Source organism: Podarcis erhardii (assembly GCF_964252035.2).
Source record: "Podarcis erhardii genome assembly, chromosome: 3".
Taxonomy (NCBI): domain Eukaryota; kingdom Metazoa; phylum Chordata; class Lepidosauria; order Squamata; family Lacertidae; genus Podarcis; species Podarcis erhardii.
The window spans coordinates 110,431,684-110,450,446 of NC_138507.1; the positions used below are offsets into that span (position 1 = coordinate 110,431,684).

An 18,763-nucleotide genomic window follows, 5' to 3' on the forward strand; every position below is an offset into this window, starting at 1 on the left:
CCGCTCGATCGATGTGTTTGACCCACACTAGAATAGTCATAGCGAGCATAATTCCTAGGCAGATCTGTTAAGTTGTGGGTGAACATATCAGATGACACAGCGATTCTTCAAACAGCTCTTCTTTATTCAGAGGCCAGAACAGAACTGAACTGAAGGGCTCAGTCAGCCTGCTTATATAGAGCTCCAGTACAACGTTACTGTAGCAACTTTCTAAAACTATCCAATCACTGAACATCACTTTCGATCCTTCATTTGCATAACTATCTACAGTATCCCCCTGCTGGCCCAGGGTGAGAACTTCAGTACATAACAAGGTCAGTCGTGGGAATTTCATTTATATATTTTAACTGATTGTTGCTGTTGTTTTCCATTACCATTTACACGCTGCTTTCCTAGTCAAGGGGCCCACAAGGCAGCTCAGAGCAATCAAAACTTAAAATACTTGAGCCCATTTCAATCCTAAAACCATTACAACAATGAAAGTGCATTTTTTCTTGGGCCTGATTTCACACACGCACACACACACACACACACACACACACTCCTTGCAGTCTTTTGGGCAAGTGGCTGTTGTGAACCCTGAGATCTAGGACAAAATAAAAATAAATAAAAATAAAAATAGCACCTCCTCCTATTTTGAAAAATGCTACTATATTCCCCTCCCCTCAACTCACACACATATACAAATTATCATTCAGTAATTAAGTGGAGCTTTCTCTTATATTTTTCTCTACTCGCTAGGATACAGGTGAAGATCTTAACCAATTCCTAAGCTGCAATCGAAACATTCTTGCTAGGGAGTTAAGCCCAGTGAACAAACACACCACGCCTTACTTCTGAGTAAGCATGCAGAGGATTGTGCTGTATCTCATCTATTTAATGCTGAAATGAGTGAAGAGTAGAAAAGGAAATAAAACATACGGAATACTGGAGTCAGTTCAGAAATAATTGACTCCCAGGGTATTGACACTTCAGCTTATTAATAAGGGCATTGCATTTGGGCTAGTTAGTTGTATGTGTTGTCAAGATAAGTGCACAAGTTGAGACATTCCATGCAACAACACCAATTTAGCTACTGTCTAAACAGAATTTTTGCCTCAAGCAAGCTGCTTTATATCGCTGATGAACCAAAAAGCTTAACTGAGGACTGGCCAATTAAGGCAGACCCCTCGTCCTCAGTAATTCCTGCAAAGCCCCCAATTGCTTGTTCCAGAGCGTTTCAGTGAATTCATTTATTCATTATTTCATTTACTGATTTATGAACAATCGGAGGCAAAACATCTAAAAAACAAAAAAACTATTTCTGAAATTAATATTCTATAAAATGACTGGGTCACACGCCAGGGAAAGCCCTCTTTTTTTAAGAGAGAGAGAGAGAGAGAGAGAGAGAGAGAGAGAGAGAGAGAGAATAAATTTTCAGTAGCCTCATAAATGTAAAGACACCAGGCACCTGTATCCCTTCAGCTGGTAACTGATTCCAGAGAATGCAGCTGCATCAGTAAAATCCTGATTTCTCATACAAACTTAATACACCTTGGGGGCCTGTGGTACTTGCAGCAGAGTCCCACCTAAGGCAAGGATTTTGGGAGGGGGGTCCCCCTCAGGTAACGTGGTCTCAAGTTGTGCAGGCTTCCCATATTTGGAAGAGCAAAAAAGAGGACACACACACACACACACACACACACACATATATGGAGGACCTCATTTTTGCATTTTTGCGTAATAGGGTCTCGATGCTCCGCTGGGGAGCGGGAGTCTGCTACCAAAAAATAAAATAAAATGGACATTTTTCCAAGATTAAAAAAATCCCCCCGGACCCAAGCTGCCACATTTTACCCCCCCCCCAATAGAAGAGGACATGTCTGGAAAAATCCGGACATACGGCAACCCGGACGTTTGAGGAGAGGTCATCACTGAGGTATTGTGGTCTCGAGCTATTTAAGGCTTTATAACTCAATTGGGCCTGGAAACTAATCAGCAGCTGGTACAGTTCGGCCAGGATCAATGAAAGTATTTACCGACAACCCACACAGCTGTACATACTGCATGTTCTGTATATAGGTGTGATTATGCTTGCCACATCTGTTAGTACGTATGATATAAAGCTGAACACACTGCCAATTTCAGCATTATCTCTCTGTGATTAAAGACCCCTAAATTAGGTCTGTTAATTTCAGTGGGCATACTCTGAGTAAAGCTACCAGCCCTTCTCAATAGATGAAAAAGGGTTCTAGCCTAGGGACATTTGGCATTGTGCTTCCTAGCACACAGGATTTCAGAAGAAGAAGAAGAGGAGGAGGAGGAGGAGGAGGAGGAGGAGGAGGAGGAGGAGGAGAAAGATTAAGAGGAGTGTGGATTTGATATCCCACTTTATCACTACCCGAAAGAGTCTCAAATCGGCTAACATTCTCCTTTCCCTTCGTACCTCACAATAAACACTCTGTGAGGTGAGGGAGACTGAGAGACTTCAGAGAGAAATGTGACTAGCCTAAGGTCACCCAGCAGCTGCATGTGGAGGAGCGGGGACGTGAACCCGGTTCACCAGATTACGAGTCTACTGCTCTTAACCACTATACCACACTTGCTTTCTACATAAAGCGGGTTCCCACCTCCCCCCCCCACTTCATTCACTCCAACGATTGCTACTTCCCAGTCCTCATTTTCTGGCAGTTGTTCCTGATAAAACCAGTGGTGGTGTTTTGTCCCTCTGTTTACCTTTGAGGAGGATGCCCTTTGCATATAATATTTGCTAGCTTCACAGAACTGAAGACCACCCTGTCCTACCCCCTCCAGACTCATGCAGGTGACCCACGGCTGGATCACCCCCAAGTGCCGTGGTGTTTTGTGCCCATTGGGGCAGGTGGGGTGGAAGACAAGGGGCTCAGCTACATTAGTCAAAAAACATTTTGAATGTGATATAAACATGCAGCACCAGATGGCGCTGGAGAGAAAAAAAAAATTCTGTGCGATTTTTACAAACTGTTTTTCCCTTTTGTTATAACGATTTAATTTCTGACTTATTTATAGCGTTCCCCCCCCTCCCCGCATCTGTAGATCCACCCAAGGAGCCCCACAGTAGCTTAAGCAAGAGTCAATGACAGGTGGAGTCAACGAAGGGCTTGTCCCACTTTTTCCAAGCACAGGTCCATGCTTTAAAGCTCTGTGACAGAGCACCCTGTATTTATTTATTTTGCTCTGGGGCTTTCCCTGTAAAAACCTGCTCTTTAAATCTGAAGCAGAGCCAATAGCAATTTGTGTTTTCTGCAGTTGCCATTTGCTCCGATTCAGCGCTTGGACACAGAGCTTTAAAGTGTGGACTGTGCTCGGAAAGCACAGAGGAAAGGTGAGCCCTCATTCAGCTTTTTGTCCCTGTCCTTCTTCCTGCTGAATCCTACAAGGGCAACATTGAGACTGAAAAGGAGGAAGCTGACAGGCAATGCCACGCCATCTCCCACCCCAGCGCAGGAGGAAGTGTTGCTCCTGTAGAAAATGGGAGATGTTTTAATGTGAACCTACTTAACATGTAGAGGGATGCGGGTGGCGCTGTGGGTTAAACCACAGAGCCTAGGGCTTGCCAATCAGAAGATCGGCAGTTCGAATCCCCGTGACGGGGTGAGCTCCCATTGCTCAGTCCCTGCTCCTGCCCACCTAGCAGTTCGAAAGCACGTCAAAGTGCAAGTAGATAAATAGGTACTGCTCCGGCGGGAAGGTAAACGGTGTTTCCGTGTGCTGCTTTGGTTCGCCAGAAGCGGCTTAGTCATGCTGGCCACATGACCCGGAAGCTATATACCGGCTCCCTCGGCCAATAAAGTGAGATGAGCGCCGCAACCCCAGAGTCGGCCACGACTGGACCTAATGGTCAGGGGTCCCTTTACTTTTACCTTTACCTTTACCTTTACCTTTACCTTTACCTTTACCTTTACCTTTACCTTTACCTTTACCTTTACCTTTACCTTTACCTTTACCTTTACCTTTACCTTTACCTAACATGTACTTCCTGAAACAATACCCTACCGAAATACTGCTACCTTCCAAAAACCACACTCTTCCAAGTTTTGTTATGCAGTGCCCCAAACAACAGCAACAAAATAGTAAGCAACATTGCATCTACTAGGGTTGAGTGCAAATCTCATGTCTGTTTGGTTATGCTCCACCTCGATCACTGAGATCCTCTGACAGGACAATACAGTGGTACCTCTGGTTAAGAACTTAATTCGTTCTGGAGGTCCGTTCTTAACCTGAAACTGTTCTTAACCTGAGGTACCACTTTAGGTAATGGGGCCTCCCGCTGCCACCACTGTGCGATTTCTGTTCTCATCCTGAAGCAAAGTTCTTAACCTGAGGTACTATTTCTAGGTTAGCAGAGACTGTAACCTGAAGCATCTGTAACCTGAAGCGTCTGTAACCTGAAGTGTCTGTAACCTGAGGTACCACTGTACTGAGGTTCAGTTCACCATCACTAGGCACCAAGCCTTTGGTGTGATAAGCCTGCCCTGTGGAACTCTCTGCCTATAGGGGTTCAGTGGAAGCTATAAGTCCCTTCATTCAGATCTCTTCTTCCTTGGACAGGCCTCTACAACATGAATTTTAATAGAATCATAGAATCATAGCATTGGAAGAGATTCTGAGCGTCATCTCCACCAGCTCCCTGTAATGCAGGAATCTCAGCTAAAGTATCCATGACAGATGGCCACCCAAACTCTTCTTAAAAACCTCCAAGGAAAGAGAGTCCACAATCTCCTGAAGGGGGCCATTCCACTGTCGGACTTCTTTCTTTTTAACCCGATCAGTATTATTATTATTTTAAATGACTTTAATTGCCTTTATATGGATATCTTTGTTGGTTTTGGTTTTATATACCACATTCTCCCTTTTTGTTTTATTTCTCAATGAGCGTGTGACTTGCAAATGTGTAAATAAGTAAGTGCACATTTTTGTGAAAACAACTTACAGAAAACGCACTACATTAGAAAAAAACGGATTGCAAAAATGTGTTCATTAGGCAAAAAATATCGGGAGGAAATGAGCCTATTAGGAGAAATGTGCAATAAAATGCTGATGAATTTTTGTGATGCAGAATTGTGGCAAACTGAACTTAAGATCGTAAAAATGATGATAATTATAATAATTAGTAGTAGAAACAGAAGCATTCCTGGCCTGTTTACTGGTTCTGTGCTCTGATTCTGCAATCCAAATAAACTGATGCAACTTAGTCATCCTTCCCCTTAAACAGACGTCCTCACTTCCTGGATAAGGAACTACTGATATAAATCTAATCCTTGGAATGTGCATCTGATTGTGGGTGTGGTCTGTTGGCCCAGTGGCACGAACACAAATGCACATCCTGGTCCATCACATTCTGGCACAGATAAGGATGCTTGTGCTGATTTTTCTGCATTATTTTTACTTATTTATGCATTTGATGTACAGTCGTCGTCCCCCATATACACGTGTGTGTGTTTGCGTGTGTGTTTCAAAATCTGGAGAAGTAAGAATTTTGAAGGATAGCTGTGTTTCTGCTTGGGCATTGTTTCAAACAGTGCTTTTTTCTGGGGGTACGAGGGGTTTTTTATTATTAAACATTTTATTCTGGGGGTACGAGGGGGTTTTTATTATTAAACATTTTATGAATCTAAGTTTGACCTCATTGAGGGGCAGTATTTCAATATGAGTAGGATAATGAGAGTACCCCTAAACATTGTAATATAAAAAGCACTGGTTTCAATTAATGTGAATTAGGTAGATTTACACAGTGAGGCATTCTCCTTACACTTTGCCCAAATTATACGTGCTAAACATTTTTTTAATAGTGAAATTTAAACTGTTGCAACCTGCCCTGACACCTTCTAGTGAAGGGTAGCTAATGAATTTAATACGAATACGAATAGTAATAATGACACAGATGCTGCTCTGTGTTGTTGATGTTTTAAAAGGTGATTTATCCAGTTTAGACACAACTACAATTAATGTCCGATGCACTGACGTCTTTCCCCTCCTTCCACTAAAAACTGAAGCAACGCCCCTAGAAAAGAAACGCAACAGTGCTACTTCTACATACAAATTGTTGAACTGTTGTTGTCGAATATACAGAATTAGCTGGAGGGGGCACTATCTTCCTTGGTTTGCCTTAGCTATCTCCCAGACCTTTCCTAATCATTGGAGAATCATAAAGTCAGAACCTGAATAGAACAAATAGTGATGAATCCAACTGCCCACCAAAGGAAGAACATTTTCTCTCCCAGCCGCTGCTGCCTGTCCCCCTGACCCAACTCAGCCTGTGCAAGGAAGAAAAATAAATAGTGGGCACCTTAATAATAATAATAATAATAATAATAATAATAATAATAATAATTTATTATTATACCCCGCCCATCTGGCTGAGTTTCCCCAGCCACTCTGGGCGGCTCCCAATCAAGTGTTAAAAACAGTACAGGGTTAAAAATTAAAAACTTCCCTGAACAGGGCTGCCTTCAGATGTCTTTTAAAGCTAGGATAACTGCTTATTTCCTTCACATCTGAAGGGAGGGTGTTCCACAGGGTGGGCGCCACTACTGAGAAGGCCCTCTGTCTGGTTCCCTGTAACCTCACTTCTCGCAATGAGGGAACCACTAGAAGGCCCCTGGCGCTGGATCTCAGTGTCCGGGCTGAACGATGGGGGTGGAGACGCTCCTTCAGATATACTGGACCGAGGCCGTTTAGGGATTTAAAGGTCAGCACCAACACTTTGAATTGTGCTCAGAAACGTACTGAGAGCCAATGCAGATCTTTCAGAACCGGTGTTATGTGGTCCTGGCGGCCACTCCCAGTCACCAGTCTAGCTGCCGCATTCTGGATTAATTGCAGTTTCTGGGTCACCTTCAAAGGTAGCCCCACGTAGAGCGTGTTGCAGTAGTCCATTACTAAAATAACTCTAAATATAATAACTTAAAATAAAAAAAAGAGTTAAGCTGTCCGTGGAAGGAGAAGTCAACCCCTCCACCATTCCCTGGTGCATTAGGAGTTCAAAAGTTAGTAGTGGTGCAATATTTCTTGTGCCAACCAGTGCAGAGGACTTTTGTTATTAGATGGGAAGCGGCTCCTGATTTCTAATATAATTTTCTCGGCCTTTTATTTCTCAGTTGGATGAGTGGGTAGGGGGAAGACATGACAGCCATGACAACATTGGTGAATTCTAGTATATTGATAAGGCTATATTTAGGCTTCAGGGAAGTGGTTGTGGAGAGCCAGCAGGGAACGGGGCTGCTCGTATCTAATGCGGGAACACATCGTTGAGGTTTTTCAAGTGTTTGACTGGAACATTCAACAACTCTGTGTTTGTGTGTGCTGCTGAGGAATTATATAGTCCTAGCAGCTAACAGGACAGCAAAGACTGAAGGCTGAATTAAGGTAGATTCACAGAGCAAGACAAATTTTGCCCTGACTGATGCAAGAGAGCAGCAGCTGTGGGACCATAGGATTCTGCAGAACAGACCAGGAGGACTGTGGCCTATGGCAGAGGTTTTCAGCCTTTTGGGATCCACAGTTCCCTTGACCAACTACATTCTTTCTGCAGCACTCCTGTGGGGCTCAGGAACCCAGTTATGTCACCCCTTGCCTGCAGAGCTGGCAGCCCCTCACCCTTTTTCAAACACCCTCCCTTCTGGAGTGTTCCCTCAGCCCCCTCTCTCCTCCTCTCTCCTTGCGAGTGCTCTGGGCAGCCGCAACTTCCGCCCCTGGTCTCTGAGCTGCTCCCCTGCCCCAAAGAGATGTGCCTCCTCCCACTGCCCCACCCCAAAGCACCCCTGATCATAATTTAAGGCACCCGAGGGTGCCACAGCACTCCGGTTGAAAACCACTGGCCTATGGTATGAGTGCCCCAGATGAAACCAATTCCCTCTTCTGATCAGCAACTCCATGAGTACAGGGAGCAAGTAGCCAGGACTCACTTTCCAGAGCTCTTGATTCAAGACATTGAACACCTGACACACTCTTAGGAAAACAATCTGAGCAACAGTGAACAAGGTCCAAGCAGTTTTGAACAATGATATTTATCATGGGGGAGGGTGGCTGGGATCATCACACAAGCCTGCTGCACCCCTATACAGGGGTTAAATGTGCTTCTGGTTGAGCGTTTTTAGCTTTTGCTCCACGGCGACCCGGAAGTAACAGAGCACGTTACTTCCGGGTTTTGCCGCTCGTGCATGCGCAGATGCTCAAAATGACATCACGCGCATGCATGCATGGAAGCTGCGAATCATGACCCGCGCACGTGCAGATGTGCAGTCGTAGGTTGCATTCTACTCAGGATGCGAACGGGGCTCTGGAACGGATCCTGTTCACATCCAGAGATACCACTGTAGTGGATTTTTTCAAAATAGCTCCATTATTATTCTCAAGATTTTCATGGGGGGGGGCTCCTGATTCGTGCAGAGATCTCTGCACTGAGTGAAAAGTTTGTTTGACCTTTGGATGAGTCACTACGAGCAACGTTAGGTGGAAGCTCTGGTCTATAACTCCCACAGCACTAAATCTTTAATCACCACACATCACAGAGCGGACCCAGCTAGGCAAAAAATGAATAATGCATCCCTGACTTTCTCAGATGCAAACACAAGTGGTGATCTTTAAAAATTTAAATTTCTAGTGATTGGAAATGAGAGCTCGAGTTGTGAAATAAAGTTGCTAAGTTCCAGAGTGGTGTTTTCCCCACTCTGGGTTATACCTCTGCCCCCCTCCCCACACATGAATCACACAAACTCTCTTATGTGGCTTTTAAAAGAAGCCATGGATGATTATCTGTCATTCCAGATGTGATGCTACTGGAAAATTGTCTCATTGGTCATTTCCCTCAACCCCCCCCCCCCAAGATTTGACCCTTGTTAACAAGGACAGGGATATCAAATGAAATGATGTATTTTCATTTGGAAAGGTGGAAGGGAGAAAAACAAGGCTGATCCAAGTGTTCGGAAGAGTTCAAAAGAATCAGCAGAAGAGAACAGTGTTACAAAAGACAAAACTGTCATGATTTCTCAGATGAAAGCAAGCCAAACTCAGCATTCATTTAAAGCAAGAATTGGGGTGCGGGGATAGAAATAACCGTAGACTACAAGATTACATTTAGAAGATAAATAATTCTTTACGCCACAGTGGAAAAACATCTGATAGAAATCAGTAAAGAAGGATAATCTTTCTACGGAATTTTAATGACATTCTATTGAGTTCTAGCTCCCAGAGAGAGAATTTTTGATGCTGTTATAGGATTGAGGGGTAGCTTAGATGGCATCTTGGGGGCTGCCTCCAAGCCTGTGATTTATTAATTTTTTAATCTGTTAGATGTGATTCTGTATGAAAGGAGTCTGTCAAGGCAGTCAAACTAGTCTTTTTGTCAAGTTAATGGTTCCAGCCATGTGTGTTAAGTGTTTCTTTGTAGGACTAAAGAGTATGGGTGACTAAGGGTCTAGGAAGGGGGGTTAAAAGGGAGCACGTTTCTACCCTTCCCCTGAAGGGAGGTGATGCTACCAGTGAGTGTAAGAGTAGACCTGAGTCCAGTCTTGTCATGACTTGCTTTTTGTGCTGAATGCAAAACTCGGTCCTGTATACCTGAAGGAGCGTCTCCACCCCCATCGTTCAGCCCGGACACTGAGATCCAGCGCCGAGGGCCTTCTGGCGGTTCCCTCATTGCGAGAAGTGAGGCTACAGGGAACCAGACAGAGGGCCTTCTCGGTAGTGGCACCCGCCCTGTGGAACGCCCTCCCATCCGATGTCAAAGAGATAAAGAATTACCTGACGTTCAGAAGACATCTTAAGGCAGCCCTGTTCAGGGATGTTTTTAATATGTAATGCTGTAATGTTTTTAATACTGATTGGGAGCCGCCCAGAGTGGCTGGGGAAACTCAGCCAGATGGGCGGGGTATAAATAATAAATTATTATTATTATTATTATTATTATTATTATTATTATTATTATTATAAAACTAACGTACTTAGGCAGCTCGATACCTTAGGGTGAGAGGACAACATTTGCTGAAGTGTTAATGCTGTGACCCTTTCCACCTTATGCTCATCCTGTGTGTATATATATATGTGTGAATTATAATAATATATTAGAAGGGTGTCAATATATTAGAAGGGTCTCCTGTGACCTTTATTCCAAGGAAAGCAAAACGGATGTATGTGTGCTGACCCTCCCTAATCCCCAAAATTTCCCTCCACTCAGACTGGGATGTGCATAACGATATGGTATTGTAGATGGCATAAGTATCTAGATAAAAACACCAACAACATTATTGCCTTCCTTTCCTTTTTATCGCTGCCAGACTGGAGGAGTTACAGAGTGAGATGACAGTTGTCATTAGTTAGGTTCAGGATAAATATTTGTGAAAGGAAATCTTTCATCCCTATCCTTGATGGAAGGGAATGAAGAAGGTGAAACTAAATTAAGTAGGACTTCAGTTCTACAGGTTTCATCTTGCCAAAAGCCATTTTTATGATAATATCGAAGAAAAGCTGAATGCTGTTTAGCTTCTGCAGCCTCTCGCTCCATTTTTCACCCATGACCACAGAGGTGCCTCAGTGAAAAAGTGATCCAAAACTTAAGGAATCCTCTGCACATCCTTACATCATGCTATCTAATAGCCTATCTAATGCTGTAAGGACTAGAAGGAATCAATCCTAACTGCGGTATGGGAATACAAAGCAATGAGTTCCCTACCACGTTTGCAGGCCTGTGGCACAGACCAGAAGCAGAGCGATTTGTCCATCTCTGCTCATTTTGTACATTCTATCTTGTTGGCTTGTGGGACTCACAATCGAGACTGGAGCCCCTAAGATGGGTGGTGTCTTGTAAGCCTCCTTCTAGCAATTCCTGCAGCCAAGCTGGTGCCAAATACATTGCTCTGCTTTCCTTTGGACCACATCACCACCTGTTGCTTGGACAGCCCAGGGCCTTCATATACAATGCCCAGGCTTGCACTCTGGAGAGGTTACTTTGGTGCTGCTAATGCAACAAAAGCAACATGGGAGGCAGCAGTTAGTGGTCTTTGCAGCCACAGTGAGTTCTGTGATTCTCCAGTTGTTTGGCCTCATCTCTGAGGCACACTCCATTGTCTTTGAAGACAGATGGATGCCAACTTCTTGATGCATGCTGCTTTCTTGGCAATGCAGCAGAAGGGCTACTCAAGGGAACCTGTAGTCAAGATCTGACCAATCTCTTTAACATAACAAGCTGCAGCCTAGTTCCACACAACCTGTGAGCTATCAAGCCAAACACAAGGCAGCAGCAAATGACATAGGCTTGACAAAACCTACAATTTTTATGTTTCCCTTAAGGGACTGAAAAAAACCCAAATGACTTTGCAATCACTTGGAAGAGCCTTGATACATGACTAGTGGGCTGAGCATCATAATTTCAGCATGTGTGTTATAGCTCAATCATCCTGCCTGAAAATCTTATTGCTATCTATAATTTAAATCATGGATCCCAACTGAATTGAATTAAATACAGATTCAAAACCCACTGAAAAACTAAAGCGATTTGGAGGTTAAGCTTAGAGATCTATCAGTATAAATCCAAATAAGCAGACTATGAATCAGATGGTAAGCCTTTTTAATATATGTTGGTTTTCAGAACACTAAAGGTTCTGAATTAATGGCATCTTTGTTTTGAAAAGCCACTCTTGCTACTTATTTATTTTTTCATTCTAATCTGCATTGTTTTTTGTATTCACTCTCACATAAATGTTGTGAGGTGAGTCACTATCATTCCCATTTTACTGATATAAAACTGAGGTTTTATAGCTAACAGGACCAGTGGTCAGGGATGATGGAAATTGTAGGCCCAAAACATCTGGAGGGCCGAGTTTGGGGATGCCTGGTTTAGGGGAAAGACTGCAAAAAGATCTAGCTTCAAGCCCTAGCACTCTCTGGGTTGCATTCAGCAAAGTCACCCACTTCATGCAAGGAATTCAATTTCCACAATGGAACTGCCCCTCCCTCTGCCTTCTATAGGGGTTTCCACTGCCCTCCAGAGCATATTTGGAGGGCTATGAGGGCATGCAGGGAGAGAAGAGGGAGGCGATGTTCAATTGTGCATGCGAAAGTCACTGCACAAATGGGTTGACTTTGTTGATTACAACCCAATCCATTCACCCAATCTTATGTTTAATTTACTCAATTTATCCCTCTTTCTCTGTTTCATAAGGCAATGAAATTTTATGCACAACTCCCTTTTTTATTTATTTACATGCTCCTCATCCAATTAAAAAAAAACACACATTTCATTTAATTTAAGATGTCTTAAAACATTTGGCGATGTTTTTCACAAGATTTCTCCTCCCCATCAACTTTTGCTCAGAGACCGCATTCCCCCAAATTATTTGTCAACAATGTGTTTGTATCCTTGATTGTCCACAAAACCATTAACAATTGTAGGAATGCCAAACTTTACCAAAGGGCAGACTGCCTCCCACCCCGCCCCATATGGAATATGGGAAAAAATGGTTTCCTTCACTGGCAATAAAGTTTCACATGCATTTTGCTAAGGACAAAAATATATATTTTGAGATGCAACAGACGCTGCCAGATGCAATGAGTTTCTGCAGACACAACAACACCTCTTTATTTCTTGTTAAGGCTCCATATTATTAATGGGAAAATGCCTGCAAGTTATCCTTGTGTTTGAAAATCCACTGTGGGAAGGATGAATAAACATAGCTAGGTCTGATAGGGACGAGGAGGGAAATTTCTAAATTGGACCTAAATCAGCCCATATGTATTCCCTTGCTGAATCAGATAGAAGGTCCTTCTAGTACAGCTGTTTTTCTTTGGTGGTGGTGCTGAATCTAATATCTTTGAACACTCCCCTCTTGATTGTCTCCAATTTCTGATATTCAGGTGGGTTTAACCTTAAAAAAATAAATAATGATCCAAGCCACATTATATCTTGTAGCACTGTTCTAAATGCTGATTCAAGCATTGCAGGGGCCATATTTTCCAAGTCCAATTGCTTACTCTCAACATTTGTGACCTGATGGCTAAATAAAGAGACACAGCAGTTGCTGGGTTGAACTAGGGTCACTCTATTTAGGAATAAAACCCATTTTTAAAGCCTGCAGAGGGAAAACACTATTGATCCTGGAATAAACCTGAGCCAAAATAAACTGCAGCCCTAGGGTGACCAAAACCCCTGGCCAGTACTGAGGCAGAACTAAGAGCTGAATGGGCCTTTCCAAATGTACATTTTCAGAAGAGTTAGCAATGTGCAAAGCAGGTTCAGGGCTCTGAGCTGGTTGCTAAAGAACAGGAGATCGCTGCAACTGAGGTGACTTGTGTTCTTTCCTTCATAGGAGGTTTTTAAGCAGAGACTGGATGACCATCTGCCATGGATGCTTTCGTTGAGATTCCTTCATTGCAGGGGGTTGTCCTAGAGGTCCCTTCCAGCTCTACAATTTCATATTTCTATGACTTCTGCTGAGGAGCCTCCTGTTTCCCACAGTCCAAAGGTGGAGGGCACCCACCACACATGGAATGGAGAAGGAGTGCTTTTCTTCAGGTCAGATGCTTGGCTATTTAAGAATCTCAGGCTCTCCAAGAGGGGCTGAAGCCTAGAAGCAGGGGGTTGGAATAGATGACCATTTGGGTCCCTCCCAAATCTATACATTTCAATTTTACGAAGTAGATAGCATCTTAAAAAGCAGAGACATCACCTTGCCAACAAAGGTCCATATAGTAAAAGCTATGGTTTTCCCAGTAGTGATGTATGGAAGTGAGAGCTGGACCATAAAGAAGGCTGATCGCCGAAGAATGGATGCTTTTGAATTATGGTGCTGGAGGAGACTCTTGAGAGTCCCATGGACTGCAAGAAGATCAAACTTATCCATTCTGAAGGAAATCAGCCCTGAGTGTTCACTGGAAGGACAGATCGTGAAACTGAGGCTCCAATACTTTGGCCACATCATGAGAAGAGAAGACTCCCTGGAAAAGACCCTGATGTTGGGAAAGATGGAGGGCACAAGGAGAAGGGGACGACAGAGGACGAGATGGTTGGACATTGTTCTCGAAGCTACCAGCATGAGTTTGACCAAACTGGGGGAGGCAGTGGAAGACAGGAGTGCCTGGTATGCTCTGGTGCATGGGGTCACAAAGAGTCGGACACGACTAAACAACAGCAGCAGTCTGGAGACAGGTTTGAAACACCTCTCAGTGTGCTCTCAACCTGCAGCTAGTTGTTCACTTAGAACTATCCATGGTCCTGAACCTGACCTGCCTTGCTGATTTCTCCATAGGCTCCAGCACTAGGCCAGCACTCAGTAGTAGGAATGATCCCTCTTAGCTGATTCAACACAGATCAGCGGATCTGATGTATACATGAATATTTTTGCATTTCCTTCGTTGGGGCGGGCAGTTCCCTATGTACACGGCTTGTGAGCATGGAACTATGTGTTGGTGGTTAGGAGAAACACCTGACAGTGGGAAAGCTCTGTATACCCATTCAAGAATCACTGGAATGGGATCATTTAGCGAACTTTATATATCGCTTAATTGTAGTAAAACCTCTAAGTGACTAACAATAGATATTTAAGTGATCAACGAGAACAGTGGAAAACCATTGAAAACATTTAAAAATAGCTAAAATTATTGGTAAAAGATATTTAAAGACACCAACACCTGTGTGTCTAGATAGGGTTGCCTAATCAAAAATGTTTTAAGCAGGCACTGCAAAGAGTACAGGGAAGGCACTGCCTGGCATCCATAGACAAGGAGGTCCAAGGTGTAGGTTCTGTCACACTAAAATATCAGTGATAATTATGTGCTACCTGTAACAGTGCCAATTCCAGAGATTAAAGAAGCTGACTGAGCACATATGGGGGATAGGCAATTCCAAGTGTAAACTACTCCCAAGCCATTAAGAGGTGGGATGGAACTCTAGGTATTCCAAGTTAAGAATTTCAATCCACCCAGTCCTAGAATCCATCTAAAACAAAATAAAGTGGCAAATCTACATTGTGAATGCAGCATTATTAAAATATAACACTGTAGCAATCAAAAAGTTGATCTAAACATCATTTTTTTCTGAATGGCTACTCACTGAATACCTTGAGGCCTCCTGCCTGCATTCTCAAAAGGAGTAGCTCAGACACAGGCTGAGCACCTCAAAGAGAATGAAGCCTTAGTGCCATCGCACAATAAGAACGCCCTTCATTCCACGCATACACTTTTGCAAGACGGAAATCCCACAGAGATCCCAAGGAAGAGTAGATGCGCAAGATAACAGCAATGACAAATCCTGATGTTGCATTCTTATAGTAGAGGTAGTAAAGAATATATCGTTTAGAGCAGGCATCCCCAACCTGCGACCCTCCAGATGTTTTGGCCTACAACTCCCATAATCCCTAGCTAACAGGACCAGTGGTCAGGGATGATGGGAATTGTAGTCCAAAACATCTGGAGGGCCGAAGGTTGGGGATGCCTGGTTTAGAGGCATTTTCAAGATGCAACACATTCAGTCATACAGTAAATCAGTCTTTTGATTTTTTAAAAAAGTTGGAATTTGTATTAGGGTAGTGGGCTCACACAACCATCTTTGCAATGGGGACTCAGGTGTCAGATTAAAGAAACAGTTGCATACACACACACAGGTAAATTGAGGTTATGAGGCTCTGGCCTTTGCCAATCTCATGATGGAATGTCATTTATGGCAGTGACGTTATTTACCTCTTTGAGACAGCCCATGAAGTTGTTACTGACTGGTGACCCAGGCAAGTCTGCTGTGCTAGGACTGCCTCCAACATAGAAAAAGTCATCGGAGCCCAACATGGTGTAGTCTTCTTGTGTGTAGCCCGTCGTGGTCAGAATTCCATCCACTGATATTGTCACCTAGATAACAAAGCACAGGGAAAGGACACGCTATACTCAGACCTACATACTGCTGTCCTTGGGATATGCCTGGTTTTTTATTGTTGTTTTTTATATTTTTATTTGTTTTTATTATTGTTATTATTATTTTTTTGAGACCTAAGGCGGAGCCCATTTTCATGTCTGTTTGAGGTTTAGTCTTGGATTCTATCCCTAGGTGCTCTAACTAGTTAAAAGAGTTGTCTTATTATTGAGCTAGTGTCAGCAAGTCCCTATTCGCAACTCAAAAAGGTTGATTAGCAGACACAAAAATGGTGTTAGTAGAATGCTTCCCTAGGTTAGTTTAGCTGGTGTTACATATTAGTAAGTTCAGTAAAGTCTGTCATTGACTAATAAAAAGAACGTGCACCTTGAAAAAACAGAAAACAAAAGAAAAAGAGGCACAAGCAATATCGCCAGCAGCACCATCACTGTTTGCACCATATATACAGCAGCGACTTGTGCATGCAAGAGCCTAGACTCCATGCCAAAGCAAGAGGGAGGGAAGAAGAGGGGTGAGGGGAACCCAGCAAAGAACGACCAAGTGGCAGCAGCACACCCTGATGTGCGCATGCAGGAAAGCGAGTATCAGAGAAGGAGTAGAAAGGAAGAGAAAGGAATGGAGAGAACCAAACGGCTTTGTTGATGAAGTAACAGTATGTAGATGTGTCACTTCCGTCATTCTCGTCCGTGCCCGCATGCCATGCATTATGAATGGTTAGAGCGCCAGCTAGGCTGGCGGCACGCTAGGCCAGCTTAATCCCTTGTTAGTTAACCACAGCTTTTGATGCAAAATGTTAAGGATGCCCCTCTACGTGTGAGTTCAAAAAAAGAGAGAGAGAGAGGAGAGAGAAAGAATTGGACAGGAACAGATAAAGTAAAAGAAAATAGGAGGTCAACAACAGATGAAGAGGAGGTTAAAAAAGTAAGCAGAAGAGTACCAACCGCAGTTCCTCTTTTGTTAATGATGTCTACAGTTAAAAGAAAGAAAGGAAACACACGGCAAACCCAAAATAAGAAACAATTAGAATGATATCTACCGAACAATGTAGTTTGTTTACCATAGCGTGTCCAATGCCTGAGTGCTTTGTGGAGAAGGGGGGAGAAAGGAAATTAAAAACTTGTGAACAGAATAACGATCGTTTACTTAAAAAATATGATGGTCACTACCAATGTTAGTACATTATTTTGGTTCAGGTAACGGTTAGTAGAATGAAACATTCCATGAATGACATGTTAGTTATTAAGCATGTTAGTAACACAGAAAAAAGGGCAAAATAATTTTACAAGGAAAAATAAAAAAGCAGACTAACAGATACGCCTCCACAGAGGTAACAGCAGTTGTCTTTTCCTGCAAATATATTTATATATAGAGATCGATATTGATATATATACTGTAGAACTTATTTCAGCTCTCCACTGGACAGAAACAGACATAATGACCACATTCCTTTTGTCCTCTTCCAACTGAGTGTTTCTGACAGACATTCAAAATGACTCTCGGGGGGGTGGGGGTGGAACGCCTAAAGCTCATCAGCTGACCACTGCTTCTCCTGACCCCCAAATCCCCCCCAAGCGAATCAGCAGGAATCCCCTAGTACTCAATTTTTTTTTTACTCAGCACACAAGGACTTCTTTTCAACTCCAAAACTTCTTTCGGTCATATTGATGGACTTTAGGATCACAGTTTACTGCAATGAAACAAAGCAAATATCCTGACACATAACAATGAGTAGAATGGATTTCTGCAGCTAGCTCTCTGGTCATGCACCTGCTGGAACATGTCTAACTGGTACTTCTAACTCCCACCCCATGTTGGTTGCTTTTTATATGTTGGTTTCTTTTAACAGTTTTGGATGAGCAAAGGCAAATCTAGAAAGTGGGCCATTTGCTGACTAATTTGATGTCCATTTCTGTCAAAATTAGCAGTGGTGTGTGCCCTTCCTATGCCCAATTTTGTGGCACAAACAAAACCATTCTGGCGATATATTGTTATTCATTGGCCCTGGTTCATTTAGCACCTTAAACCACAGTTTAAAATAACCAGCATTGTTGCAGGCTGCTCAAAAGTATCAGATTTGGTCTGCCACTCCTGCTGAGGAGGAAATGCTTCCCATTTATTTTTCTTCAAATAAGGCACGAATAGTAAGCCAGGAACCTTGGATTCCATCTGTGGCTTGTTTAGAGAGAAACAAACCATGAATGCTAGTTTTTATGCAATGTAGGACCAGCCCAATACATTTTGGCACCTGAGGCAAACCACAAAACAGCACTCCCCTCCACGCTAGGGAAAAAGGGGTGAGTGAAGATGTATAACATGAGCAAGGAGGGCAATAAAGATCTATATTGGGATCTACTGTCCCTGTGGAGCTTGCCTCCCAAGGCTGTTGCCTCACTTTGCCACATGAATGGGCCGGCCCTGATGTAATGTGAATGCTGTCTCTGCTTTGTTTCCTCTCCAGAGTAGCAACAGGAGGAGCAGGAGAGGATTGAAGTGCTTGGAATACCAAGCAGCCGACCATTTGCATTACACCACAGCTCATTTTTTATGGGACGTGTGAACCAGGTCATTTTTATGATTATAGTTGTACAATATGTGAATGACTTTATCATTCTTAAGCTCATAGCACTTAAATCAAACCAGGGGAGAGGAAGCCTGAACGAGTTGTGGTTCCTCCTACCATATTTCCGGTTTACTGTCTGAAAATGGTTTTGCATAAGTCATATACTGTTTCTAGAGCTGGAGCATGTACATCTCAAGCCAACATCTTTTTACATCATTGTACTTCCTTTCCCACTGCTTTGCCATCATGTTAAAAGCCACCCTAGTTAAGATCCCTTGTATATTGCCCTGTGACATCACTGCTGGTGCTCGCTTCGGCAGCACATATAC

General features: G+C 43.2%; 1 protein-coding gene and 1 long non-coding RNA gene across 31 annotated transcripts in view; one reads left to right on the forward strand and one right to left on the reverse strand.

The window, feature by feature from the left end:
- Window positions 1-18,763, reverse strand: part of NRXN1 (neurexin 1) — a 1,006,781-nt gene that overhangs the window by 630,566 nt on the left and 357,452 nt on the right. For 13 of the 30 annotated variants that reach the window (XM_081854477.1, XM_081854473.1, XM_081854468.1 and 10 more), the window contains 2 exons: window positions 16,911-16,955; window positions 15,691-15,852 (listed from right to left, as the gene is read on the reverse strand). In XM_081854477.1, the coding sequence (XP_081710603.1) occupies window positions 15,691-15,852; window positions 16,911-16,955 (207 nt within the window). The remainder of the gene's footprint in view (window positions 1-15,690; window positions 15,853-16,910; window positions 16,956-18,763) is intronic. The other 17 variants (XM_081854489.1, XM_081854465.1, XM_081854464.1 and 14 more) reach the window with 2 other exon arrangements.
- Window positions 1-18,763, forward strand: part of LOC309338060 — a 268,979-nt gene that overhangs the window by 219,086 nt on the left and 31,130 nt on the right. The window lies entirely within an intron of this gene.